Here is a 25,511-nt window from a genome sequence, read left to right as displayed (position 1 = left end):
GTACATTATTCACTTTATACATTACTTAACGGTTAAGTTTATGATCTATGATCTGAATGTGTTATAGTTGTGAGTTCCGCTTTCATGTATTTTCAATTTCTGCCCATCATTATATATTTTGTAATAAGGACATTCTATATTTATCAATTTAAAACAGAAATGGCCCAAATTAATGTACAATTTAGTTTTTAGAGTATCTTCTTTATGCCTGTATCCAAAATGCCTCCTGAAATTCAGGTTCCAGGTACGAATCTTTTATACACGCACTAAATGAATATGTTTATTACAAATTTGATTCACAATAGTCAATTCATCCATAAATCTATTATACAGAGTCTTTGGAGGACAATGAGGATTCATTGGATTTGTACATGAAGCAATTGGACGAATCTCTGAAAAATGAGGTGAAAAAACCGACAACTGCTGAGAATATCGACGATTACGACTCGGACACGGAGGGGTTATATCAACTATTGAAGAAGAGGGAACAGGAAAGTAATTTTTTTAACGACCATGAGGATGCTGACAAAATTGCGGCTCAGAAAGAAAAGCTAATTGCTCCTTCAATAAATGTTATAGATACTAGAAGTTGGAACAAGAACATTTACCAAGTGGATGAGAATATAGAGAATATGACTTTGGAGGAATCTGTAGATTTGAAAAAGCGACTAGGTATAGAGACCCTGGGTACAAGAGTTCCAAGACCGATTGGATCATTTTTACATTTATCTAAATGTGTTCCACCAACTATCATTGCTAGATTGGCCAAACTCGGATTTGTTCAACCAACGCCCGTTCAATGCCAAGCAATACCTTGTCTTTTACAGGGACGTAATACTATCATCATATCGGAAACGGGAAGTGGAAAAACATTGTCATATCTTATTCCTATTGTTGTTCATGTTTTAAGTTTAATTAAACAATGGGAATCTGTAGCAACTAAAAAGTCGATTTACGCTTTGATATTAACATTAAACAGGGAGTTGTGCTACCAAGTTTATAATGTCTTGAATAAACTTTGTAAGCATATAAACTTGCGAATAGCATGTATATCCAGTGATGCGGATAAGAAGGAGCAATTTAAAACATTACTGGATGGTTGTGAGATCGCAGTTTGTAGTCCAGTTAGATTGATCGATTTGGTAAGACTGAAGGGAGTGCGTTTGTCCAGTTGTAACTATGTAGTGGTTGATGAATCTGACAGAATGTTTACTAGGGAATATTATAAACAGACTATAAGCATTTTGAATAGTTTGAGGGACGATGCTTTGAAAGTTTTTGTTTCGGCCACTACAACTGATGATATTTACAAAAAGATGAAGTCGCTTATAAGAAACAGTATAACTATCAAAGTTGGAATTACTCAGGGGATAAATTTAAACAATATTGACTTGAAATTTGTAATGATGTTTTCTAAGCCCAATTATGTTCAAAAGAAAACATGGCTGGCGGATCATATAACACATTTAGAATCTAAATCGCAAAATATTATTTTTTGTAACCACAAGGAAACCGTTTTCGAAGTTTATAAATTTTTATCTAGTACTGCCGATAACTGTGCCATGGCACATTCGGATATTCCTCCCGACCAAAGGAATAGGTTTTTGCAAAGCTTTAAATCAGGACGTTGTAAGACTTTAGTTACGACAGATTTAGTTTGTAGAGGTATAGATATACCTTCGGTGGGCTGTGTTATAAACTATGATGCTCCTAAGCATTTTCACACATTTATGCACAGAGTCGGAAGGTGCAGTAGGAATAATAGTAAGGGAATAAGTTATACATTTTTCTCTAAATCAGATAGTAGTTTGGCAGCACACATTGCCCATTATATGGAAACAAGTGTAAATTCTGGACCAAAATTGGATGTGCCTAATCACCTATTAAACCTGGCCATGTCATTTGCTCCATACAAGCAATCAAAGTCTATGGGAATAGATTTTATCAAATATCTTTCTGGCGATAGTTTCTTATCAGGCGATAAAAAGACTAGAAATAAGAGACAGCTAGAACCTAAGCATGATACAGAGTTTGTCGCAAGTAAAGTTCACAAATCGCCAGATACAGATACGGGTTATAATCCTGGCAACATACCGATTGAAGATTCTAACATTGGAAAGGAGTATAATGCAATGGATGATATTCCCAGTTCATCTGATGACGATATAGTTGTAGCTTGCAACAACAATGCCGTACCTTCAAGTTTTCCAGAATATAGTACAATATCGCAGATGCCTGTATCTGATGGCTCAAACAAAGAACATAAACCATCCAGATTTTCGGATGGCCCACTTTAGCATATTATTATGAATAAAACCATGCAAAATTTGGAAATTATTGACTATGTTAGTTCATTTTTCATGTTAGTGGTAGTGTGAGGTAGTGTGTGGACTTTTTTTGCCTTTGAGGGGAATTTCCATGTTAGTTAGTGTACGTTATGATTTTTATACTAATGGGAACTTAGAGGAAGGATGAAAAAGTTTTTAGTTAGCCTTTGGCGTTTTACGTCAGTTGAGCTGCGTGGATTCTCGCATACTATAAAAATAGACGATAATGATCAATGCGTTTCCGATGTTGGCACATCTTATTCAAATACGAATTCTGCAAGATCATATGTTGGAGATGTAGACAAAGATGCTGTTATTAAAAGTCCACACACCAATCCTTCCATAGAGTTTGATTTTAGTGTTGACCGTTTGGTTTCAGAACTCATTCCAGAGAGGAAATACACAGTTAAAGATGATCATATTAATGGAGCTATACCACAGGTATTTTGTATTTACGTTTTTATTTTTTATTTTAGAATTTACTGATACACATGGGAAAATTGCCGTGTTATTTTGAAAAATTAATTTTTTATTCTGTTTTGACGTGCTTGGACTCGTTGTTATTCGAAATAACTTTCCTACCAATTCAGGTTTGCACTTTTTCATTTGAATATTTTGTATCACAGGCCATCAACACATTATCACATTTAACAATTACGGCTGCCGGTTTTGCATATAAAGAGCTTTGCTCTTTTTTTAATGATTGTTTCTTCCTTACAAGTGAGCGTTTGAATAATGCGGATGGTAAATCTACTTCTGGAAATGGAAATGTATATGATAAATCTGCTGATGAAAAGATCTCTAAAACTAACAGAAGAAACTGCAATAAACCCTCTAACGATAGAATTGATCATTTGTCTGGAATAAATCTTTCTCTGTATCATATTTCAAATGAAAAGAAAAAGGACAAATTACCACTAACCACTAGTGAGTTTTGTGGTTTTGTGCGTTTTTTTGTATTGGTCGCCAGTATATTAATTTTTTCAAATTTGGACACTTCAAAACTCTATCACAATATTAGAGGGCAGCCGTTTATTAAACTTTATGTGATTTTTAACATGTTGGAAATATGCGAGCGTTTATGCAGGTCATTTGGTTTAGATGCAATGGATAGCCTGATGCGTACCACGATTAGGATTTTTAACATTTTAAACTCTCCTTCATCGGAAAGTTCTTTATTTATGAAAGGGGTTTCAAAGTGTGAATCTGATATACTATCCACCTTGGATTATGATATATCTGACAAATATAAAATCATAAATGTAGCGGAACTTGACAATAAATCAAAGTTGTCAGGTTCGTATAAATATACGACAAAGGAAAATGGGAATTTATTGTCTAATGGAGATAGTGATATGAATACAGCCGGATATATGCAGGGTTTAAAAGATAAACTTAGACTAGAGGTTCCAAAAGGTGATGGTCTTGGACTTTCAGTTTCTAATACTTGCACATTCAATACGTTTAAAAATTGGGATTCAGGATCGAATATCTATTACAAATTTGTTTTTTTGTATTCTTTAGTTGTTCTCACTGTCTCTTTCCATTCATTTTTACACTTGGTTCGTGTCTTGAGTATAAATATCGCAATTAATTCCTCAGAATCTGCAATGTTATTATTGCTTATTACCAACAACTTTGCCGAAATTAAATCTACTGTATTTAAAAAGTATAACTATGTATCATTGTTTATTATATTCGCATCAGACGCAGTTGAGAGATCTTATTTGTTTTGTGACGGTTTAAATGTTTTCCTCAAAATGCTTGCATCCAAAAGGTATTAATAACATTTTTATTTATTTCATTTATTTAGGTCTTTAAAATCATATTTAGTCGTACTGAGTTGGCTATTGGGAATTTATTTTATTGAGATGTTGATAGATTTGGTAAAACATGGATACCTTTTGAAGTTTAATAAAATAAAGTCTGAAACATTTGAAAGCTATCACGCCTCCTTAATAGCTGATACGATATTATCTCGCTGTCGTCATAATATTTCCATGTTAATGAGAACGCCATTCAAAATTTCGTATAGGGGAGCATATTCATTTTCCCATATACCATCTAGGTTTGTTTAAAACGCACTGATATTGGTTAATTTAGACGCCTTGGGTTTATACCATCACCATTTGTTACATTGTTGATTTGTAGTCTTCCCAGAATACGATCAAAACTTAGCTTGGAATTATTCATATCAGCACTGGTCATTTGGGTTTCTTTGGTCATGCTCAAAATAGCATCGTCTGTGTTTTTGCTCGCATATAGTATAAAAAGAGTGGACACAATCCACAACCTAGACCCATCATTCAGCAAGATCGGACCTCTATAACCTTTATGTTTATACGTGTATATAGAGTATTATGAGTTAAGGACACCCAAGAGTGTTGGTAATTGATTTGCAGGGCACATTATAGTAAATTTAGAAAATGTGGGACTTTGAAGGTTTATACCGTAACTATACCTTGAGAGTTGAACGCTAAAATGAATATCATTCTTTATACAATACAAATCAAAAGATCTAGAAGTCTGATAATGCTGCAGTACAGTTTTACTGATTTTCTTGATTTGATTAGTCCCACGTTCCAGTAAAAATGCAGGATTTGCGTGGCCACTGTGGATTATAGAAAATAAGGGTGTTTTGAATTTATTTGTATTGTTAATACTGAAAGTACCAAATTGATGCAGTACTGTGTTTAAAACTGTTCCTTCATTGGTGATATTACTGCATAAAATAAACTGATTCTGTGTTGTACCATCGGTATGTATAAAGGTACGTACTCTATATTTTGTGAGTTTATGTTCTTTTAATATTTTACAATCACTTGTATTTAAAATGTTTAAGAGTTTTTCCAACTCTTCATGAGAAATATTTTCATAATTTCTTATAGGTATTGGTAAAATCGTCTTTTCATGTTCCAACCGGATTTTGTTTGCAATAAAATTACATTTTTTTTCCTCTTCACACTTTACTTCTAAACCATCTGTTTGCTTCACTTCTTCACTATTTTTATCTTGATAGGTTGTACTTTTATTTTCAGCGATATTTGTTTCACTTGGAGTTGAGTACTCTGTTCCGTCTGTTGGAAGTGATAAATCGGTGGGATCAGTTTCAACATATACAGGATATTCAATGGTTGACACATAAAGAGACCTTAAGCGTTTCAGGACAAGCGAATAGTGTTCAATAGGAATCCTATATTCAAATGATACAAGTTTATGTTCGTCTGGTATCTTACAACGCTTGTTGATCTGTATGCATGCAAAAAAATCAAGAGGATTAGGTAAGTCTATTTGAATATTTATAGACGATTGACTTTCTACCAATACTTCGTTTGAAACAGATTGTATTTTGTCATCACTAACACTTTCTGCATCATTAAGAACAGATTGCGATACCATATCATTTGCCTTTCTTTTTGCTTCCAAAGCCGTAAATTGCAAGAGTTCCTCGTCCTTTATTTTGGAAGTTGTTGTAGGTATATTCACTGTCTTAGATTCCATCCTCATATTTCCCATTTTTGGTCGCTGCATTATTTGACTAGCCACTTCATATTGCATGTTGTAGTTTGCCTTTGGATGTGGTATTTTATACATATCTGTTCGCATGTTGTTTGGAAAATTTGCACGCATAACAGGGATACTTCCTGAATTTCTAGGATTTTGTGACATAAGACTTTGCAATGGAAGTCCCTGATTTCCAAACGGTTGGTTAGACACTTTGTTAAAATTCATAATCATTTGATTATTCATAGCAGCTTGAAGGTTAGCTTGTTGAGTGTATTGGATTTGATTGGTGACGTTTGTTCTTCCCGTCATTTCCAGATTGTACGGATTATTCCCTTGTGCTAATATTATCCGTGGTTTAGGAGAAAGTGTTGCCAGTCCTGGTTGAATATTATTCTGGGAGATGTTTGGTTGAGGATAAGATATATGTTTTTCCGCAGCGGTTGTTGGTCTAAACATAGCACTACCCTGTTGATTCTGAACCATAGGTTGCCTGTTGGTAGGTAAAATAGGATTATGCGATAAAATTTGGCCTTGCATTACGCTGTTACCTACTAAGCCATACTGTGGATAGTTTGGATTGTGAATTGTTGCCGTAACTGGAACTTGTTTCATTTGTAAATTTGGTACAGACACCTGTGACACATTCTGCAGAGGATAGTTTGCACTGTTGAGAAAATTTTGATAGTTTTGCCTTATGTTATTCATACCATTATCCACATAGCGTCTAGTAGGCGAAGATTGTGCCGCAAGGGCATTCATATTTTGACTCTGAACATAATAGCGAGTCTTTGGTCGATTCAACTGATTTTCGTTCATATTAGAATATGAATTTGGTCTATTTGGGTTGCTACCCATTTTCAATATTAATTTATGGAAAACATTTTAAATACCAACGTTTCCGAGCCAAAATTAGCTAATTCAACATAACGTATCAACATAGGAAAAATATACTAATGTAACATCGATTCATGAAATAGGCAAACCCATGTATACTCCACGACACACTAACCCTACTCACAATTAGAATTGCACAGTTGATGTATATACACAATTTATCCACAATAGCAGAAACTAGTTATTATTCTACATTAAGAGGCTCAATTTTCAAATCACCATGAATGATCGAGGCTAGACTAACGTCGATCTTTCGTACCTTGAAAGCAAAGTTGTTCTCCGAGTTTAAAATTGTCGAGAATTTGATGGGAGACTCCGAGGGAAAATGATTTGCGATGATAAGTTGAAGTTTAGATAGTGAACTGGAGATTTGATGTGAAATGGATGAATGGCATACCATGTACTTGTCTCAATGATGAATTCGTCAGTGCGTCTGGAGAGATGGACTACTTTAAGGGGAAATTTCGCATATCCCAGAATTCCATATTGTAATAGAGAATTAGCCTTGAAATATGTTTCCAGGTCCTTTTCTGTTATTTTGTTGTCCCTTACGACATTTCCAGAATCGCATTTTTCAGTAGCACTAAGTTTATATGAAAATGTGTAGAATTCCAGGGGTTATACGAGTATAAATTCACAAACTTACATTGAAACCAAAACGTAAAGTTTGGTTAGTCTTACGGTGCCTTTCTTGAAGCTGGTATTGCTGATCTTATCCATTAATTGCCAATTCTCATTGCTGTGTACAAAATTTTCCAAGTCCAATAATGCTCCATAGATTACTATCTAAACTCTATCAGAGTCTTTGGTAGAAAATCTCCCTTGTGATTCTCCCACCGGATCGACGCACAGATTGTTGTAGACGCTCCCCATTATACATTTCTACCATCCTCCCGTGGTCGTCAAATTCAGTGTTTAAACTGTCGTTTTGACCATATCATTTTAAAATCACGATAAAAAATGGTTTGTTAACATTTTATAGTAACATAATTCGTTATATTTGTTTGGAGCGCGTCGTATTCTTGATACGTCTCATTTTATACTGTCTCGCTGCATCTCTATCCATTTATCGTTTATATGTGTCATTATAAATACTCATATATCTGTTAACTTACAGGGTTCCATTAAATCGTTAGTTTTTAAGAAGCATTTGGCTAAGAAGATGAAGCAGAATCGCCCTCTGCCTCATTGGTTTAGGCTTAAGACTGACTCCCGTATTAGGTTTGTTTAATATCATAGTTGAGCGTTTATGTCTTCACAATTTCAATCTAATCTAATTATCCAGGTATAATGCCAAGAGAAGGTACTGGCGCCGCACTAAGCTTAAGCTTTAATTCCCCAATTATAATTATTGCTTTCTGAAATATATACTTTATCGAGTGTCTAATTTATATTTCCATAGTTTACTGCCTATAGTTTCCACCACCACCGTGTTTACCACGTTGCCCTCGACACTTTATATTTGTTCATGCTAGTGACCATGTTAACCAGGTTCTTGGGACGAGTAGAGGTAATTTTTTCATTATTTCACCATAACTAAACAGTCGGTCTGCAAAACACGTGGAGTTTTGGGATGTGGAAAGCCAAACTTCTCTACAGGACACAAGGTAACTCTTATATGTTTCTTCATTGCATCTTATTATAGATATCGCATAATGCTAGTCCTAGATTGCCATTATTGTACTATAAAGCTTCTTCACGCGCGATGAGTTCCATAAATCACAGAGTATTTTATGCAAATTGGATTTTCGTTTTTGCTGCGTACGATTTCTTGACAGCATATGTGGACTTTTAAACTTTTAGGAATTTACATACATTTGAAGATATATTTGCATGAACCTAAATATTACAGTTGGCTACTTGAGCATTGGTTGTTTATAGTGACTATCTTTTCCATAATTTATACATTGAGAATGCGCAGAATGCTAAAGATTTATCTTGGAACTGATATATAAAAGTACCTGTCATGACTGCGAGTATTGTGCCATACATCGCCTCTGTGTATTATTGTTCGATTAAAAAGATAAGATCATACCTTCTGATAATAGAACATATAATAGACTCCTGAGTGATAATGCCATCTGATTCCTGGGATCCTGCAAACACATGTATAATACGGATTATCTTCATACCAGTCTGAGTAATATATCCAGATGCTTGCGAGCAGTACGATATTTCTTTTTCTTAATGAAGCACAAGGCCAGCTGATACAGACAATTTACGCTGTAAGGGGTCTTATGATTGATGTATACGTGTACGAACCTTTGAAAACGAACTCGCAACAATTCCTCGAATAGGCCAATAGCGATTGTGGTATCAGAATCTTTGGGTGAACACATCAGCATACAAGCATATTCATATTGGATCCTTGCTGACGGACTTTTGTTATTTAAATGCTGTAAATACGATATTTTATCACATTAGACAAATGACAATGAGGTGCTGAACACACTTGCTATCAACTACACCTGTTCTTTAAAACAAGCAATATGTATACACCCTTAAGATCTATACTATAGATAAAACTCACATATTCGTACTCTTGGCGAAGACGCTCAATCTCATACTTTATATCCTCTAGTTCCGACATATTATCAGAGTAGAATAGGCTTATTTACTCAATTTCCATTATAATTACCAAGAAATATAAAATAAACGGATGCAAATGTGTTTATATGTGCATTAGGGAATATAGATTGTGGGTATGTTCATTTGTACCAGAAATAGAGTATATCTATACACATTTCGAGGAATGTGTAGCACAATTCGTTTTAATCATTTTTTAGCCTTTGTAATAATAAATTCAGACAAAGGGCACTCGTGACCTGGTTACGGCAAAGTCGACTATAGATTGTTATTTATCCAGATAACACGCTAAATTTAGTTTAAATATGCATAATATACAATATCGTTATCTAGATGGTCTTTTTATCGGATACATCTCACAACAAGTTTCAATACCATACTCACTCTGAATGTTTTCATTTGAGTTCTACTTTTGGAATACCTACTCCCTTATTTAAAATGTAATTATAGATATTTTCTAAATATGATGAGTCGAATTTGTTTAATGCTGAAACGGAACTTACCTCTAAATTTCCTCCTTTTAAATTTTTTGGTGGTATTATCTCATGGAATATTTATAAATCACCGGAATCTACCACTTAATTCCATTTCATATATCGAATATAACATCGCATTTGTCTCTCCTTCACGCAACACTTTATCCTTTGACAAACACCAAGATTCCAAAAGTGATTCTTTTCATGTTCATCCAGAATTTAAAGGGCGTTTGGATCAAAATACAAGATTTAATGCTCTTAATTCTAGAACGAGCGAGAATAGCGAAGGATTCGTTGATTATTATAAAATATTATCACTTGATAAGAATTGTACACTTAATGACATTGAAGAACGATATAGGTCAATAAAGAAATCTCTAAACTCACTTCCAAGTATTGATAGCAAGTTAAAAAATGCTATAGATACCGCTTATAATGTATTATCCAATAATGAGTCAAGACTTAAGTATGATAATACTTATGGAAACCATAACTTCACTCATTTTCATGGCGCAGAGGCGATTATAAATGACGATCATAACAATTCATCTGAGATTCTTGAATCTGACGATGAGGTTGAGATATCCATTATTGATGATGAGGATGATTCGCCAGAAAACAATACCGGATTCGGTGGATTTTTCAGCAATTTGTTTGGTTTAAATAAGAAAAAGAGTACAAAAGGGCAAAAGAGAAAGATTAAGAATCTTGCAAATGGAAAGCTTGATATATCTTGTACGGCCAATATCGATTTAAAGACACTTGTTTTTGGTGGAACTATCGAATTGAGTGTAGATAAATTTACCGATTGCGATGCCTGCAATGCAAGCGATCATAGTACAAAAACATATATTGATACATGTACCGAATGTAAAGGTCGTGGGATGATAACAAAGGGTAAAAAAACGCAATTTGGTTTTATTAGCACGTCAAGGACATGTCATACATGTTCTGGCTCAGGAGTTTATAGAAGCAGAGACTGTTTAGAATGCGGAAACAGAGGTAGTACTTTTAAAACTACGACAATAAAGGTTTGTTTACATCTTAACCATCCAGTAATTACAGGTTCATGTACCAAAAGAATCAAAACCGGATCAGATTATTAGACTGAGAGGTAAAGGGCATTCTGGAGGATTTTCAACAAATAGTGGAGACTTGTAAGTTGAAATTTTACTCATATGAGTTTCAGATTCGTGAAGCTATGCATAAAATCCGGCAATAACGAGTATATGGAAGGAGATTCCATAGTTACAAATCACAAGATTTCCTACTTGAAAGCAATACTTGGATACGAAGTTAGTTTTTCTATCTGGTTGACATAATTTATAGACAAAGGTACCGACATTTAATGGAGATGTTACTGTCAAAATACCAAAGGGGTCTCAACCTGGAGATAAAATATTTGTTGGTACGTACAATTCAATGAAGCACTTTGTGAAACTTTTGGTACACTTACCCGCTGAACCATCGCAAAAGGAACTGGAGCTATTAAAGCAATTGGACAATTTGTAATCTTTTAAATTCACCATCCTAATTTGTACTTATATTTTCGATTATTCACAACTATAGCAAAATACTTTTCAATTTAGCGTTGATGTTATTTCTTTTCAGCTGAAAACTCTGGAACATGAGATTCGTGGTGGGATTCTTCGTAAGATGCGAGTGTGTTGTATTGATTTGAAATATAATGACCAATAAATTTTGCAAATATTCTGCAACTGGAGATGAATTGTTTAAAAAGCAAACAAAAGTTTATGAACTGAAATATTCCCCGTTTTTGTCTGACAACGGTTTAGGTATTTTCTTTGTGAATCATCTATTGTTATTTCAGATTATTACAAATCTTCCAATATATTATCTATAACTGGTGAAATTGGAAGTGGGAAAACTCTATTATTAACGGTTAAACTTACATTACATATCATATATCCATACACAGTATATAGTTGCTGATATTTTGGTTTCAAACGATACAAACAAGATAATTTACTTGGATACAGAATTAACACTCGATTTTACCTTACTAAAACAGTTTGTTTCAGAAAAGGTACCAGAAAATCATATCTTATAAGCGTGTGTAGATTCTAGAAGAGAATGCAGACGTTGATAACCTTCTTCTTTCGTAAGTTATATCATACACTTATGATATTGTTAGGAGACTCGTATATCTCCCAATACGAAACCCTATCGAATTTTCCTTTATATTAGATGGATTAGAAATATATCTAAAACTGAACCACAATCTGATACATTGTCTCGTTCTTGATTCTAGCACATTTTGGTCATATAAATGGTTATTTAAACATAACTCAGGCGACGAAAACGAGCTAAAGTGTTTGATAAATGATTGTTTGAACCGAACCAGGCTATTGTGTACCAAGTATTCTCTATTTTTCATATACACTAGAACGACCAAGAATGTTGAAAAACACAAACATTTTACCGTTCATTTAAATGAGCCTACGCAATTTTTAAATGATGAACCCATGGAATTGTCATATCACAAATTTTCAGACACCGATGATATAAAACTGTCTATAGATCAATACAACTCTATCTCATCCTATGGAACATCTTCAAGTGATATATCACTTTTAGAAAATCCATCGAAATATTACAAAAATAATGATATGGATACGCCTGTAAATGGAAAGGGTAATTTATACAGCCCTATGGATGACTTGGATGGTATTTATACTCCTAATACCAGACGTATACTTTGCTCTTCGTCGGAGTTATCCGGTATTTCAGTAGATCTATTCCATAATTCATCACTTTATAAAGGTAAAATGTATAGTAGGTGCAAATCAAATAGACCCGTGAAACTGCTGTGTTACATACCGGAATCTTGGATTTATAAAGAACAAAAGATTATGGACAATGAGCTTATTCTCATGTTATTGTCCATAAGAGATAACGATAGACACTACATAGCATTTATATCAAAGGATAACAGATCAACAGATAACATAAATAGGTGTATGGACCATGAACGACGTAAAAACGGTAAACCAGTGGAGAACAGACTCCACTCTAAATACGCTGTCAAACGAATAAAATTTGAAATGGAAACAAATGAAGCTAATCTTGAAATATCAACCAATAGAGATGATAAAAAGACTATATCTGGTGGATTTTCGCGAAATCAAAAGCAGCAGACCCTTGATTGTAATATATCCAACGAATTGTTAGAAAAATACAATTTTGCAATTTACAGTTTTGATAACGTATATAATTACACAAAACACACGCATACGCTGATAAGTTCTTAGATTTTACATTCCATAATACACATGATTTTGTGAATATAGAATCCGTAATTTCATGATAACGTGGTTCAATGTGTACATTTAAAAACTTAATAAGTATCAAAAATGTATAATTGCAGCGATAACGATAAAATACTTTTGTAGGTGTGAAATGTGTAACCTATAGATCAATTCATTTTCTATACAAATACCAACTCGCAAATCCAGTTATTCATTTTGTAATTCACAGAAAAATAATTTTTAGACAAAAATTATTGTTTATAACTATAATAACTTGTTTCATCATGGCTATCTTTCATGGTTATTTCATGTACCTACTTTCATAAGAAATTGCCGCTTAAAAATTTCTATTTATTATAATGAACTTAAATGACTTATCTGAGGATCAAAAGGAGTTGTTACAACCAATTTTAAGGTTGAAAACAGATGTTTCACTGGATTCTTTGGTTATATTGCGTGACGTTTTCAAGGATTTGTCCAAAACTTACAACACATTTGCTTCATCCATAAAGGACATTGAGAAAAAGGTCGCATCTTGTTATAATATTGCTTCTTCGGGAAATGTCTCACAGGAAGCCTGCGACGCTTTACTCTCTGTCAGAGGAGATGCATCCAATGCTTCAGATATAATCCTTTCAGTAACCGCAGAACAATCTGGTATGTTAAAATTTGGAATTTCACAGTTATTTAGGATTTCTAAAGGTTATACAAACTCTAATCAGTACATTGAATCGCATGCATGATGAGGGTATACTATTATCTACATCTTTAGACAACTCAGTTGTGAACCCGTTATCTTCATTTGCTGAGGAATACCTAGGAGCATTTGGAAAAGATGAAAAACGTACACAGCGAGATGACATTTCTAGTTTCATACCAAATCTTCAAGCTTTTAAACGCACACCAGGATATTCACATAGCAGAATCCGCAAATACATTGACAATGTATTAAAGTCATATAGAGACCTGCAAGATTGTATAAACTATGAAAAAGAATTGAATGACAAAATTTCTTCTGATAAAGATAACCCAGTTAACACTAAAACGATTTTAAAAGCAAAAAATCGTACCATACGTGCCAAGGTAAACTTAACCAGACATATACAGGAATTATTTACTGCTGCACCAGAATTGAAGGATATCGTAGATTTAAAAAATACGGATGTTGATACGTTGTCTAAGATTACAAAGGTTTCTAAAAAATATGCTGACAGCTCAAAGAAGCATGAAAATTCATCACCGAAACATATTGAACTTTCATCTAGAAAATCACATTTTTTTGGTACGGCTGTTGAATACCATAGAAATTTTTACGATCTTGAACAACGTCGCTTGGAGTTATTGTCTGGTTGTTTACAACTTTGGATAGATAATCACGTGAAATACAAAAAGGGAATATACTCACAACTCGAGATGCTTTGGAATGATATTTCCAATTTTTCTCCGTCTAGAGATTTTAGCCAATTTGAGTATACTTTAACAGGAACTCACACTCAGGAAGATTCCTCACATTCTAGAATTTGGTTACCTTTGGAACCTGGGTCCATAGATGATTGTAAAAATACCAAATTAAATACCTTTTCCCAAATTTCAACTCCGATTTACCAGTCTGACAATGAAGATTACCAAATTACAGATGCCCATTATGCGGTTGTGGCTGAGAATTTGCTGTCAGATCCTGACGAATCAAACGATATTTCTTTAGTTAAAACTAGCCAAAATTTTGTAAACTGTGAAAATGAGAATACGTTATCTCTTATTGATACGGGAAAACGGTTGGATCAATATATGATCAGTTTATACAATATATTTGACGTTTCATTGGATAGAAACGTAAAATTTGATTGGTTAGATTCTAATATTGAGAACATTATTCAATTAGAACATCACGATCTCTATCCATTTTTGATAGATGGAAAAAATACAAAATATATATCTCACAACGGCTTCAGACCACAGTTGGAATATTCTTTTAAAGATGATCATATGGATGATGAACAATGGAATTTGCTCACTTTGGAACTACTCTTGATGATACATAGTTATATATCCGGATTTATAAACCATCCATCTCTATCAGGTGAAACTAAAGATGATTTGAGTACATTTTTATTCGCTAATCTCGGAATATTAGAACAACTCTTGATAAAAATTCGCACAATTATAGAGGTATACCGCGATAAAATTGGAATATCGACACTTTCCTATTCTATTTTGGATGTAGTTTTAAAACCACGGGATACGTTTTCAAACTGGAGCCCGCATGTGTCTATACATATAATGGACATACGCTATCGTATACTACTATTGATTGACTCACTTTCTAGATCAGATATAATACAAGATAAAAACATTTTTGACTTTCCAGAGTTTTATATGTGGATGTATAGACAACTGCATATTGTAAGATTGTCCCTAGTTCAAAAGCTTGCAAGGGTGATAAGAAGAATTCCAACACACAGTAAAGATATTGAGCAACGTTGGATTGCGGCAATTTCTTCATGTACACCTTTAAAAGAACTAGCACATAGATTTACATTTAAAGAATCCCATACGATTGAAGAGATATCTAACAAAATATTGTTTTCTGTCTCAGGGTGTTTGGGGAAAATTAACAAGCTTAGAAATTTTACACTGGTGAAACTTGAAGGAAGCCACGTTGAGGATATTTTCAATTTTGATTCAATACGACAGCTACTATTAGACATATTAGAAGAGATGGTTTTAATTCAAGATTTAGATGAAGAGCTATCTCTATTTTCAGAAGTTGGAAAACTTCAAAACTCGGAAGTAAACAATGATAAAATTTTGACACCCACTGATTTTTGCATCAATATGAACATTTATAATGATGAAGAAATTTCGGTTTTGGCTGAGATACGAAAAAAGAATTCATTTTGTATAAAATCATGCAAACCGTGCACACGTTATGATCCTATTGGCAATTTGATGAAGCAAGTTGTTAATGAAAATTTGGCAATTAAATTTCAAAGAAATTTGTATTTTAGAAAACGTATAGATCCAGTCTTACTATCTCCTTATTGGACTTTAGAAGAGCCTACTGTGATGTTATTGTCGGATTGTCTTCACAGGGCATTATCTTGTGATGAAATCTCATTTACGGATCTTCCGCAACGTTTCCAAATGATTATATATATCATCTCCTTTGTACAAACAGGAATATTACCAAATTTCAATTTATTAAATCCAAATGTAACTAACAATGAAAATTCCACAAGTTCTATACCGCAATTACCTGTTGTATCCCATTCTATACTAGCATCAATTTCCTACTGGTTCTCCAAAATTGTAAATGAAGAAAATGATAAGGATGCAACTGAGACCAGGAAATTTGATGCGGATATAAGTGTAGATGTAAAGAATGATAGAAAGACTACCGATGATGCATTCAAACGTTTAAGATTAAGTGAGTTGGGTATTCGAGGCAGTCTAATTGCTACAATGCAAAATGTTAAAATAACTGAAGCAATGGCCAAACAACTATATCTTTTCTTTCAATTACCAAACAATCTAAAATATTTACCGAGAGGTTTAGGTGACTTGGATGCATACTTATTGTTTGATCTAGAAAAATTTAAAAATGGTGGAAATTATGATCCAGAAGCTATATTACCTGAGTATACTTTTATCGATAGAAATTGTTTGGAGTTAGTTAGTTGGTCAAATTTAGATCAACTTTCCAATTCGGTTACTATGCAGATTCAGGGCATGCAATTACAAAAGGTCCATAATAAGGTCCATACCCTTTTGGCTACTATATTAAACCATAATGTCCCCTTGAACTTCAATTTCAAAGGTGAAGAATCGTTTTCTATTCTTCTACCATCTAAAACAGAGCGTTTTGTATCTTCTATTTTATCTCTTAGACTATTGGTAAGTAGGTTTAAAAATGAAATATTTACTTGTTTGTGCAAAAATTTGGAATTTATGGAGAAAAATGCCTTTTTCTTCATTTTATCCATTTTTTCAATGATGTACAAGGTATTGTTTGCTGAAATAGACGGATCAGAAAGTTGTGGAAACACTACTGATATTTTTAATGATGATACTGGAGAAGCCACTTCAATCACCAACATATTCAGGCATATTGTCTTACAAAACGCAAAAGTTTTGATTATGCATTGTTTAGATAGAGTTAACGATAATAGTGAACCAGAAGTTGATTCAAATACGTTTATTTCGTTGTTAGTTGATGAAATGTTACAAATGTTACGTCATGAATGTACTACAAACAGTCATGTATGGAGTAATTTTTTGCCATTTTCAGAGTTCCCTTCACTTTTGTCGAATTGTTGCATGTTGCAACTTAAATCATTATGTATGGATAACAGTGTAAACATCGATTTAATCATGCCAAATTTGAGGAAATTGATGGTATTACAACGGGAATTTGACGTCAGTTACATTATGCGCTCTCCATCACCTGATCAATCAATTCAACAGGAACGTTTATTAGATTGTATGTTTTTTATGTTTAGAAATAAAAATCATTTAAGAAATGGATGTATGGAATTGGTGGGACTTGTAAAAGACTCTACAATTAAAGTCTTGGATACCAAATTTATCGGTATTAACGAAATAATACAAACATCAATAGATAATGATGCGTGGGTACCTATAAGCGAAAAATCTTTACATTCTACAGGAGCTGTAGATCTTATTGTTGTTTTACATTATTCTCTTCACGCATCATTTGACCTTTTAGTTCCTGTTGAGTGGTTAATATTACCATTTACAAATGCATGTGAACAGGCAATCAGGCAATATTACACTGGGATAACAAATATTTATAATCTAAAGACTCTTTATAACATCCACTCTATAATATATGAATCTGATAATGGACAAGAATCCCTAGTGAGTGAAGTTACTGAGACGGATCCTGCAGATGTTGATACACGTTTCACAATGACCTATGAAGATTCAAGGGGGGAAGTTCATGGAGGTTTTGATAAAAAGATTGGACGTAAGGGGCTATTGAAAAACCTCAAAACATCTAAAAATCCGTCACACAATGATCTCAAACAATATATAGATCAATTTTCAAATACCTTTATTGGTAAAGGCATCCTAGAGGATTTAGTACGTATTTGGAATATGGATTATGTTTCTTTACAACTTATCAAGGCACCAGATGAGATTTTGGGATATTTTTACAACCAAGTGAGGCAACGTGACACAGACTTTTCCTACATACACAAATTGATTGGCACCGTTCATATATCTGACCCAAATAATTTCTTTTTCTGTAAACCACATCAACTCGCAGAATTATCGCATTCTAAAGCCCAGATTTCTTTGATATTTGCGTCTCAGCGTATAATGAAAAGAGATTCAAATCAGTATATTAGAGATGTGATCACAGTTATTCTATGGAAATGGATACTTGTTGATTTCAAGCAAGACTTACTTAATAAACTTTATGTACCAAATATAGCAAATGGACTAAATGCTTCTCAGGTTGTTGACAAGTTTCCGCATACTATATTATCATTTGTTCAAAAGATGCCTCAACATCATATAGAATTCGCCCTAACTACGGTCTTCGAAATATTAATAAAAATAGTTCTATACATCCTTAAACACATGAAAATTAAGGGATACAAATTTTCCTCGAGCGATATAAACGTTCTTAATAATGATTTGGACACACTCCAAAATCTTCTCATCAGTTACTCCCAAGATGAGAAACTTTTATCACAAATAAAAATATTTGTAAGAAAAATACCAGTTAACTTTTAATTATTTTCATAAATATATGGATAATTTATTTGACGAATTAGAAGATGGCGTTCCTGACGACTATACCGAGGAGGTAGAGTTACCTCCAAATGTAGATAAGAGTACAAATTTCGGGAAGAATAGTTCTTTAATTTCAAATTTAATAAAATATGGCATAAACCCTGAGGTTGCAGGACGATTTGCCGATGTGAACGGAGAAATATTGACACAAATTACACCAAACAAATACACATGTGAGTGAACCAGCGATTTTCACGATAAAATTTGTTCAGTGTACTTGGAAGATGATTTTATGGTGGATTCCAGAATTTGGTACTATTTGATTTCAAAATTATCCGATGTTACAAGCCCGGAAAGTGGAAAGATTAATATATCCTCGATTTTAGAGGGTTTACAAAGTTTCATTATATTTGAGGAACAAAACAAGTTTATTTCTGATGTTGAAAAGCGTTTTGGTCCTGATTTCCATGTTTTACACAAAGATGGAATACACATATACCACGCAATCAACGACATACCCAAAATAGTATTCTCAATAAACAAGCGGGTTTGTATTATACTTGTAAATCTAAATGCACATTATAGAAATTCATAAAGCAATTTGTGCAAGATTCTGATGATACTTACACAATTGAGGACGTCTGCAACATACGTTATGAACTTTTGTTCGAGGTACTTTTATTTGTTTCATCACATTCTTTGCAGAGATCACGCGGGTTTAACTATAATGCATGGTTTAATAATGCTCCAAACATTTCCATAAAGTTATTGCCCGTGGATTCAGTATCTATGAGCTCCAAAGGTTTCTTATGATAATTGATTAATACTGATATTTAGACACTCAACTATTGATTGGAAACCTCGGACATACCAAGGACGGCGAACTGTGTCTACAAGGAACATTAATTGAATTATCTATTGTGATATCGGAAAATGTATGTTTATTTTACATCCACTTATTATTTCAGTGTAAAATCGCAAATGGAATATACTGTGATGGCCAAGTTGTTATAATATACGGTACAATGAAGGTGTATGAAGTATGTTTATCTACTTTCATTAATATCGAGATATAGAATATATTTCATGTTGATGGTATATTACACCCACCAATTACTCTAAAGAATGAACTTTCCTCATTGGACTTTTTTGGAGGAAAATTGGACAACAATACACTGGTATTTTGAATACTCAAAGCATTGTTTTCTGTAGGCAATATATCGTGATTATACTAGTTTCTCATCTTTTAGGGGTATAAATACAAATTGGATCATAATTTCAAATTTATATCTTGACAAAACAAATACGATTGAAACTTTGGAACATTTATTTGATTGTTTGTTTTATTCATTTTTAACATTTAAATTTAGCATATATTGAAATGTACCCTCAACAAGGACTCCCAGTTGGATTTATATTCATGGGTGATTTTAACTCACTTGGATTCAATTTCGAATATCACCATAGTTGGATCGATCAAAATGATAAAAACACTAAGCACGTTTCTAATACAACTGAATTTTATGCTAGAGGTTTCGAAACCCTTTACAAACTTTTAATTAAACCTAAATATCTCATGATACTTTCTGGTTTGTTTTGCTGTATATTGATAAAGTTTTCAGCTTGTTATTTGGTTTTTGTACCCGGACCGAATGACGCAACATTGTGTAGACGTAAGTTTGCTGGATGTAACTAATATTTTACAGAAAGACTACCTCGTCAACCACTACTCAACTACTGTATAAATAGATTTAAAGGTTTGTTTTATGTGAGCGTAAACTCTACTACAGAACGTGTTGAAGCTGCACGCCCTGAATCAAAAGGCCGAATTGTAATGGCAACAAACCCATGCCGTATTAGACATTGGGGGCGGCAAATGATATTTTATCGACAAGAACTATTGACTCAATTGCTATGGGAAGCTATAATCACCAGTTCAAATACATTGTCTATGGATACTAGCGAAAACTTGATTGATATGGTTAGTTTCTATTGTGGCATCTTAGTATTTTCAGCTTACTGGAACAATTGTTGGTCAAAGCCATTTGTTTCCAAACAAACCCGGAACTTCTACTATTTTACAGCATGATTCTTCACTTTTGTTACACCCTCTCCCAGATTTTGTTGGTATCTACGCTTCATTTATATTTGTCTTCAGATTTGTTTGTCTGACACAACTGCACCTGCATTTATTCGCATACATGGTCATAACAACAACTGTCTAATTGCAAATTGTGGTTTGTAGATTTTTATATCGCTCATTTATCACATTTCAGATGCAAATTTCAGTCAATCTAGAAATATTGTTTCATATGATTCTACATCTAACAAGGCACAAGTTTTTTCTATTTAACTATTTTTATGAATAGTATGTATACTATAATATTATCTGCATCGGTTATACAGTAACCACGTAAATTATCTAGATACCATCAAGCATTACGTTGATCTTCCGAACAATGTCACGGACATCGATATTTTCGGCATTTGAAATATCATGTATTTCTTTTAATTCATCTATTGATGAAATTGGCGAGGGTTGTGAATAATTGGAGATATAGTGGTTGTAAGGGGGATTTTGTCTGTAGGTAGTATCTGTTTGTTTTTTCATGAACCCTGAACAAATTGAAAGGGGTGTGCTTCGTCCAATTTTTTTTTGGTCCATGCTGTTAGAACCTGAAATATTCGCTACCTCAATTATGTGCCACGGCGTCGTGAATTCCTTTCTAAACGAACGTTTTAAAAATATTAGTATATACCTTGATAGTGAGTTATGTGTCTCATTAAAAATGTCCAAATTATCTATTGACTTCCCACGTTTGTCCTCGATGGCGTCATACTCATATAGTGCTAATCTGACAAATCCATGGGTGGCCTTAGCCACAGCTATACCATCATGCCACTTTTTACGTTTGGCAGTCACGTTGGTTGTGTAATAACAATAGTATGTAGTTACACTCATCGTACCCATTGTTATATCGTTATAAATAATTTTTTGTTACTCAAATCCATCAATTTGTTTAATATATTTAATACTTCATTTTTTGCTCATTTTTATGCATATAAGGTTATCATTCGCTTCCAATCGTCTTTAATGATTCTCCATAGCCATAGGCATCTCTCAATAATCCAAATTGAAGGAAACCATCTATACACTTGTCTATTCCATAGACAACGTACCATCTTCTTCGTCGTCATTTGGCAACACTTCAATTGTCTAAATAGATCGATTAACAAGATTTAAAGGAATTTATATAGACATACCAGATTATTCAATGGGATGTTGTTAGGATCTTCACTTGTATTATGTGTATGCGGTTCCATATAACGTGATGTGCCAGAACTGGTCAATTTTTGGTTATCCTAAGAATGTGTAACTTACACCGTTAAAACTAACCTTTGAACTCGCCTTTAAGCCAATAGAGTGTGTGTATAATGTATTGTTCGTGATAAAGGTGAGTAATATTATGGTTAAAATGGACTTCATACAACAAAATTGAATTATACCCATTTAGTAATATGCAGAATACGTGCCAAACAATTATGTGTGTACAGAATAGTTTATTGTTTGTGAATATAATGGTATGTCATTATAGTGCAAGACCGCGGGGATGACAAATGAATTCTTCCTTCGACCAAAACATCGTCATATACCAGATTTGTATATTATAAATGTTAAACACACTGAAATGTGTGTATATTTTTAGACGCTACAGAATCCAATACACAAGAGGGACTATTGTTGGACGCACGTGGTATCCACGAGTAGATAGTAAAAAAATCCACGTGGTCCTTCTTAAAGATACATTAGGTTTGGGATATAAAGGTCAGATTGTGGAAACTACCAGAGGTCACGCAAATTACTATCTTATACCCGAAGGAATAGCAGTTTATGCAAATTGGCAAAATATAGACCTGTATGCAGACCCTAAACTAAATTCCATCCGTGATATAAATGACGGTGAGTAATAGTATCTTAAAATAATTTAAAACAGGAAAAATCGGATTCAATACAACGACTTCACGACTTTCAAAACACAGTGATATATTCATCGGAAACACTCTGAAATTAAATTTTACTGTGCCAACGCTTATACATAGCACACAAGTCCTCTGTTCACCTATGCCACTTTCTAAAATATTGGATGTATTCGCAAAACAGCATCACATCGATATACTACCATCGCAAGTTATAAAGGTAAATATACAAGGTGGAGAGCAGTTGGAGTTTGACAACGATGAAAAAAACTTTTACAACATAGGGAACTATGAAATATTTACAAAGTTTCCACTCTGTAAAAATGCAGAGAATATCCTAACCTTTGAGTTAGAAATCAAAGCAGTGGATCTTAATGAGTATGTTTAATGAAATTTATATAATCACTGTTTACAGGAATATTAACGATGATTCTAATGTAGAGTCAATTAAATTTCAACTACCACAATAAGATAATTATCGTAATTGCTCAATTATACACTTTACTAGTTTTGAACAGCGAAAATCAGATTTCTCATGTGAATTGATCAACCCATTTAGAGAAGTCATTATTGAGAACATATTTTCAGAAATATCGGTTTTTGATATGAGATTGTTTTTAATGATCATATCCAGAGATTGACTATGCTTCAGAATAACCATGTCTGCCCAAGTATATTCACTATTATGCTCTGCCAAAAGATCATTACAAACTTTCAAAGATCTTTCTATAAGTTCAATAACATGCGTAATAGCAGCTCTATCATTGTTATATATCAATGCTATTACGAAATTTTGAGAAAATGCCGCGAGTGCCTGCTGGATCATCCTAGAACGATCATTCGTTACAGCTTGCACAGACTCTAGTATCTATAGGGATTCTACTTTAAATCATAAAAATACCTTTTTACTATGGCATAATATCAAGTTACGTGATAAAGATGGGTAGAGTAGATTTGAAAGCATCTGTAATGTTACAGTGAGTAATTGCACATTACTTTCAGTGGATAGCAAAGTATCACATGCTGATATTATTATACTGGATCTGAGAAATTTATATCATAAAATAAAATGCTAACCCGTTATTTCTTCCCCTGAATAGTTGTTCTGTAATATGATAGGAAGCCAAAGCCTTTATGAGGTCAAACACCGGTAGCCTTTGAATAACGGGCCATTGTATCAATTTAATAATCCAAGTAGAATCCGAGGAGCTATATGTATTTTGTTAAATTTAAATATAAAAACCTTAGCTTTGAGTGCATTATATCCTTTTGAAATATTTTATCAAGATAAATCAGTTCTTGTGCAGTTAATACAATGCCAGATTTACCATTATATTCTTTTAATAACTCATGTGCCTTTTCGGAATTAAATTTTTTAAACAAAGTCATATCATATAATTTATTATGCTCTATCCTTTTGGAAGGTTTTGAGACGGGAATCTGATCGTTCACATGTTCTTTTCCAGGTTCTAAAGACCAAAGTAATATTCTTCCCGTTGATTCAATGGTTGCTATACCATTAAATTCAGTTTCAACTACCTATAAATTGGTGTTATAACTTCAATATACAAATAGATATACCTGCCATATCGAAGATTCCAATGACAATGTTTGCAGATGCTGCCCATTTTCTAAATTCCATACTCGCACAGTTTTGTCTTCTGATGCGCTAAAAATTACGTTAAAGGACCGTGATTTGCAAACATCTGAAAATTTTATAACATAAAGTGTAAAGAGTACCATAAATAAATCCCCCATGTTGTTCAATTGTATATACTAAATCCAACGATTTCGTATGGAGTTTGATAGTGCAATCGTTTGAAGATGTCAAAATACCATTGCACAGATTTATAGATCTCACTGCATCATTGTGTATTTCTGTAATGTGAATGTTTCTAAAAAATCATGAATACTTTTGCGATTGACTAAAGTTGCATCCCTCCAAAAACATATATCACCGTTTTGCATTCCAGTAATAATTTCTCGATCAACTGCAGTTTTTACATATACTATACAAATGTATTAAAAGTTTTAGTATTTCCTACCTGAATATTGATATCCATCACATGGAAGAACGTATTCCTTTGTTCCAGATAATACGTTCCAGACAATAGCAGTTCCATCCCAACTACCACTAACTAGTTTGGATGGATCAGACATTTCGTGGAGACTGCAAACTGCATCATTGTGACCCTATAATATTTTTAGTGTTAAACATGATTAAAAACCTCCAAGGTCAACAGTTTTTTCCCAGCCAAATTAAATCGATGTATTAATTTATCTCTTCCAGATGTGTAAATGCAAAGTTTGCTTTCCAAAATCCTTATCTTCTTATTATCATTTTCCAAGTCTGATTGGTCAAAAAAGTCGTTGGTTAGTTTCGAAGGACAAATACACATTACGGTATTTATATGGGCCATAAAACGTAGGTGAAGATCACACCCACCTGATTTGTCTAGTTTCCATATTATTACTTCACCTTCAGTTCCTCCACTAACCAGATATTCTACATTTGATATAGCTATCATGTCGATACCTTCATCACTAAGTAGAGTCAAATAATCAGTACCTATACTACAAGCACAACGCACTCCTTTCTGATGTCCAACAAGTTCCCTTTGTGGTCGATATGAACCATTGAAGGGTGTGACATCCGTATAAATTTCACCAATGCCCATTATAATACTATACACATAACTTCTATCGAACTA

General features: G+C 33.5%; 15 protein-coding genes across 15 annotated transcripts; 9 read left to right on the top strand and 6 right to left on the bottom strand.

Moving 5' to 3' along the window:
* Nucleotides 1-219: 219 nt before the first annotated feature.
* BEWA_019920 (DEAD box ATP-dependent RNA helicase family member protein) lies at nt 220-2,297 on the top strand (the record flags this gene model as incomplete). The annotated part of the gene is made up of 2 exons (XM_004828755.1): nt 220-244; nt 334-2,297. 2 exons carry the CDS (start codon nt 220-222, stop codon nt 2,295-2,297), a joined length of 1,989 nt encoding a protein of 662 aa, XP_004828812.1.
* Nucleotides 2,298-2,471: 174 nt separating this feature from the next.
* Nucleotides 2,472-4,111, top strand: BEWA_019910 (hypothetical protein; the record flags this gene model as incomplete). The annotated part of the gene is made up of 2 exons (XM_004828754.1): nt 2,472-2,768; nt 2,804-4,111. 2 exons carry the CDS (start codon nt 2,472-2,474, stop codon nt 4,109-4,111), a joined length of 1,605 nt encoding a protein of 534 aa, XP_004828811.1.
* Nucleotides 4,112-4,198: 87 nt separating this feature from the next.
* On the top strand, nt 4,199-4,656 carry BEWA_019900 (uncharacterized protein; the record flags this gene model as incomplete). The annotated part of the gene is made up of 2 exons (XM_004828753.1): nt 4,199-4,395; nt 4,431-4,656. The coding sequence occupies 2 exons, from the start codon at nt 4,199-4,201 to the stop codon at nt 4,654-4,656; spliced, it is 423 nt and encodes a 140-aa protein (XP_004828810.1).
* A 29-nt stretch (nt 4,657-4,685) lies between these two features.
* Nucleotides 4,686-6,689, bottom strand: BEWA_019890 (hypothetical protein; the record flags this gene model as incomplete). Its single annotated transcript, XM_004828752.1, has 1 exon — nt 4,686-6,689. The coding sequence occupies one exon, from the start codon at nt 6,687-6,689 to the stop codon at nt 4,686-4,688; it is 2,004 nt and encodes a 667-aa protein (XP_004828809.1).
* A 205-nt stretch (nt 6,690-6,894) lies between these two features.
* On the bottom strand, nt 6,895-7,538 carry BEWA_019880 (hypothetical protein). Its single transcript, XM_004828751.1, has 3 exons — nt 7,375-7,538; nt 7,126-7,311; nt 6,895-7,090 (listed from the first exon to the last, which is right to left on the bottom strand). Exons 1-3 carry the CDS (start codon nt 7,446-7,448, stop codon nt 6,913-6,915), a joined length of 438 nt encoding a protein of 145 aa, XP_004828808.1. The 5' UTR covers nt 7,449-7,538; the 3' UTR covers nt 6,895-6,912.
* Nucleotides 7,539-7,663: 125 nt separating this feature from the next.
* BEWA_019870 (ribosomal protein L39e, putative) lies at nt 7,664-8,089 on the top strand. Its single transcript, XM_004828750.1, has 3 exons — nt 7,664-7,691; nt 7,846-7,949; nt 8,014-8,089. The coding sequence occupies exons 1-3, from the start codon at nt 7,689-7,691 to the stop codon at nt 8,060-8,062; spliced, it is 156 nt and encodes a 51-aa protein (XP_004828807.1). The 5' UTR covers nt 7,664-7,688; the 3' UTR covers nt 8,063-8,089.
* Nucleotides 8,090-8,612: 523 nt separating this feature from the next.
* BEWA_019860 (hypothetical protein) lies at nt 8,613-9,318 on the bottom strand (the record flags this gene model as incomplete). The annotated part of the gene is made up of 6 exons (XM_004828749.1): nt 8,613-8,653; nt 8,690-8,725; nt 8,764-8,824; nt 8,861-8,951; nt 8,991-9,124; nt 9,259-9,318. 6 exons carry the CDS (start codon nt 9,316-9,318, stop codon nt 8,613-8,615), a joined length of 423 nt encoding a protein of 140 aa, XP_004828806.1.
* Nucleotides 9,319-9,696: 378 nt separating this feature from the next.
* BEWA_019850 (DnaJ domain containing protein) lies at nt 9,697-11,342 on the top strand. Its single transcript, XM_004828748.1, has 4 exons — nt 9,697-10,821; nt 10,856-10,947; nt 10,980-11,085; nt 11,120-11,342. Exons 1-4 carry the CDS (start codon nt 9,778-9,780, stop codon nt 11,300-11,302), a joined length of 1,425 nt encoding a protein of 474 aa, XP_004828805.1. The 5' UTR covers nt 9,697-9,777; the 3' UTR covers nt 11,303-11,342.
* A 135-nt stretch (nt 11,343-11,477) lies between these two features.
* BEWA_019840 (hypothetical protein) lies at nt 11,478-13,110 on the top strand (the record flags this gene model as incomplete). The annotated part of the gene is made up of 7 exons (XM_004828747.1): nt 11,478-11,586; nt 11,622-11,692; nt 11,730-11,837; nt 11,872-11,912; nt 11,946-12,532; nt 12,575-13,017; nt 13,102-13,110. The coding sequence occupies 7 exons, from the start codon at nt 11,478-11,480 to the stop codon at nt 13,108-13,110; spliced, it is 1,368 nt and encodes a 455-aa protein (XP_004828804.1).
* Nucleotides 13,111-13,418: 308 nt separating this feature from the next.
* BEWA_019830 (hypothetical protein) lies at nt 13,419-18,822 on the top strand (the record flags this gene model as incomplete). Its single annotated transcript, XM_004828746.1, has 2 exons — nt 13,419-13,716; nt 13,751-18,822. 2 exons carry the CDS (start codon nt 13,419-13,421, stop codon nt 18,820-18,822), a joined length of 5,370 nt encoding a protein of 1,789 aa, XP_004828803.1.
* Nucleotides 18,823-18,838: 16 nt separating this feature from the next.
* BEWA_019820 (hypothetical protein) lies at nt 18,839-21,175 on the top strand (the record flags this gene model as incomplete). The annotated part of the gene is made up of 15 exons (XM_004828745.1): nt 18,839-19,055; nt 19,095-19,369; nt 19,408-19,494; nt 19,528-19,624; nt 19,660-19,757; nt 19,791-19,862; nt 19,899-20,000; nt 20,035-20,158; nt 20,193-20,411; nt 20,445-20,499; nt 20,533-20,579; nt 20,613-20,803; nt 20,838-20,945; nt 20,981-21,059; nt 21,099-21,175. 15 exons carry the CDS (start codon nt 18,839-18,841, stop codon nt 21,173-21,175), a joined length of 1,848 nt encoding a protein of 615 aa, XP_004828802.1.
* A 69-nt stretch (nt 21,176-21,244) lies between these two features.
* BEWA_019810 (hypothetical protein) lies at nt 21,245-21,793 on the bottom strand (the record flags this gene model as incomplete). The annotated part of the gene is made up of 2 exons (XM_004828744.1): nt 21,245-21,548; nt 21,582-21,793. 2 exons carry the CDS (start codon nt 21,791-21,793, stop codon nt 21,245-21,247), a joined length of 516 nt encoding a protein of 171 aa, XP_004828801.1.
* A 100-nt stretch (nt 21,794-21,893) lies between these two features.
* Nucleotides 21,894-22,333, bottom strand: BEWA_019800 (hypothetical protein; the record flags this gene model as incomplete). The annotated part of the gene is made up of 4 exons (XM_004828743.1): nt 21,894-21,970; nt 22,003-22,039; nt 22,087-22,185; nt 22,220-22,333. The coding sequence occupies 4 exons, from the start codon at nt 22,331-22,333 to the stop codon at nt 21,894-21,896; spliced, it is 327 nt and encodes a 108-aa protein (XP_004828800.1).
* A 109-nt stretch (nt 22,334-22,442) lies between these two features.
* Nucleotides 22,443-23,290, top strand: BEWA_019790 (hypothetical protein). Its single transcript, XM_004828742.1, has 3 exons — nt 22,443-22,783; nt 22,818-23,178; nt 23,216-23,290. The coding sequence occupies exons 1-3, from the start codon at nt 22,495-22,497 to the stop codon at nt 23,268-23,270; spliced, it is 705 nt and encodes a 234-aa protein (XP_004828799.1). The 5' UTR covers nt 22,443-22,494; the 3' UTR covers nt 23,271-23,290.
* Nucleotides 23,276-25,478, bottom strand: BEWA_019780 (WD domain, G-beta repeat domain containing protein; the record flags this gene model as incomplete). Its single annotated transcript, XM_004828741.1, has 7 exons — nt 23,276-23,668; nt 23,702-23,843; nt 23,878-24,009; nt 24,044-24,339; nt 24,382-24,506; nt 24,846-24,993; nt 25,029-25,478. The coding sequence occupies 7 exons, from the start codon at nt 25,476-25,478 to the stop codon at nt 23,276-23,278; spliced, it is 1,686 nt and encodes a 561-aa protein (XP_004828798.1).
* Nucleotides 25,479-25,511: the final 33 nt, after the last annotated feature.

The sequence above is a fragment of the Theileria equi genome, chromosome 1, assembly GCF_000342415.1.
Source record: "Theileria equi strain WA chromosome 1, complete sequence".
In the NCBI taxonomy this organism is placed as follows: domain Eukaryota; phylum Apicomplexa; class Aconoidasida; order Piroplasmida; family Theileriidae; genus Theileria; species Theileria equi.
The sequence above is the reverse complement of the archived record's forward strand: the minus strand, read 5'-3'. Positions and strand labels throughout refer to the sequence as shown.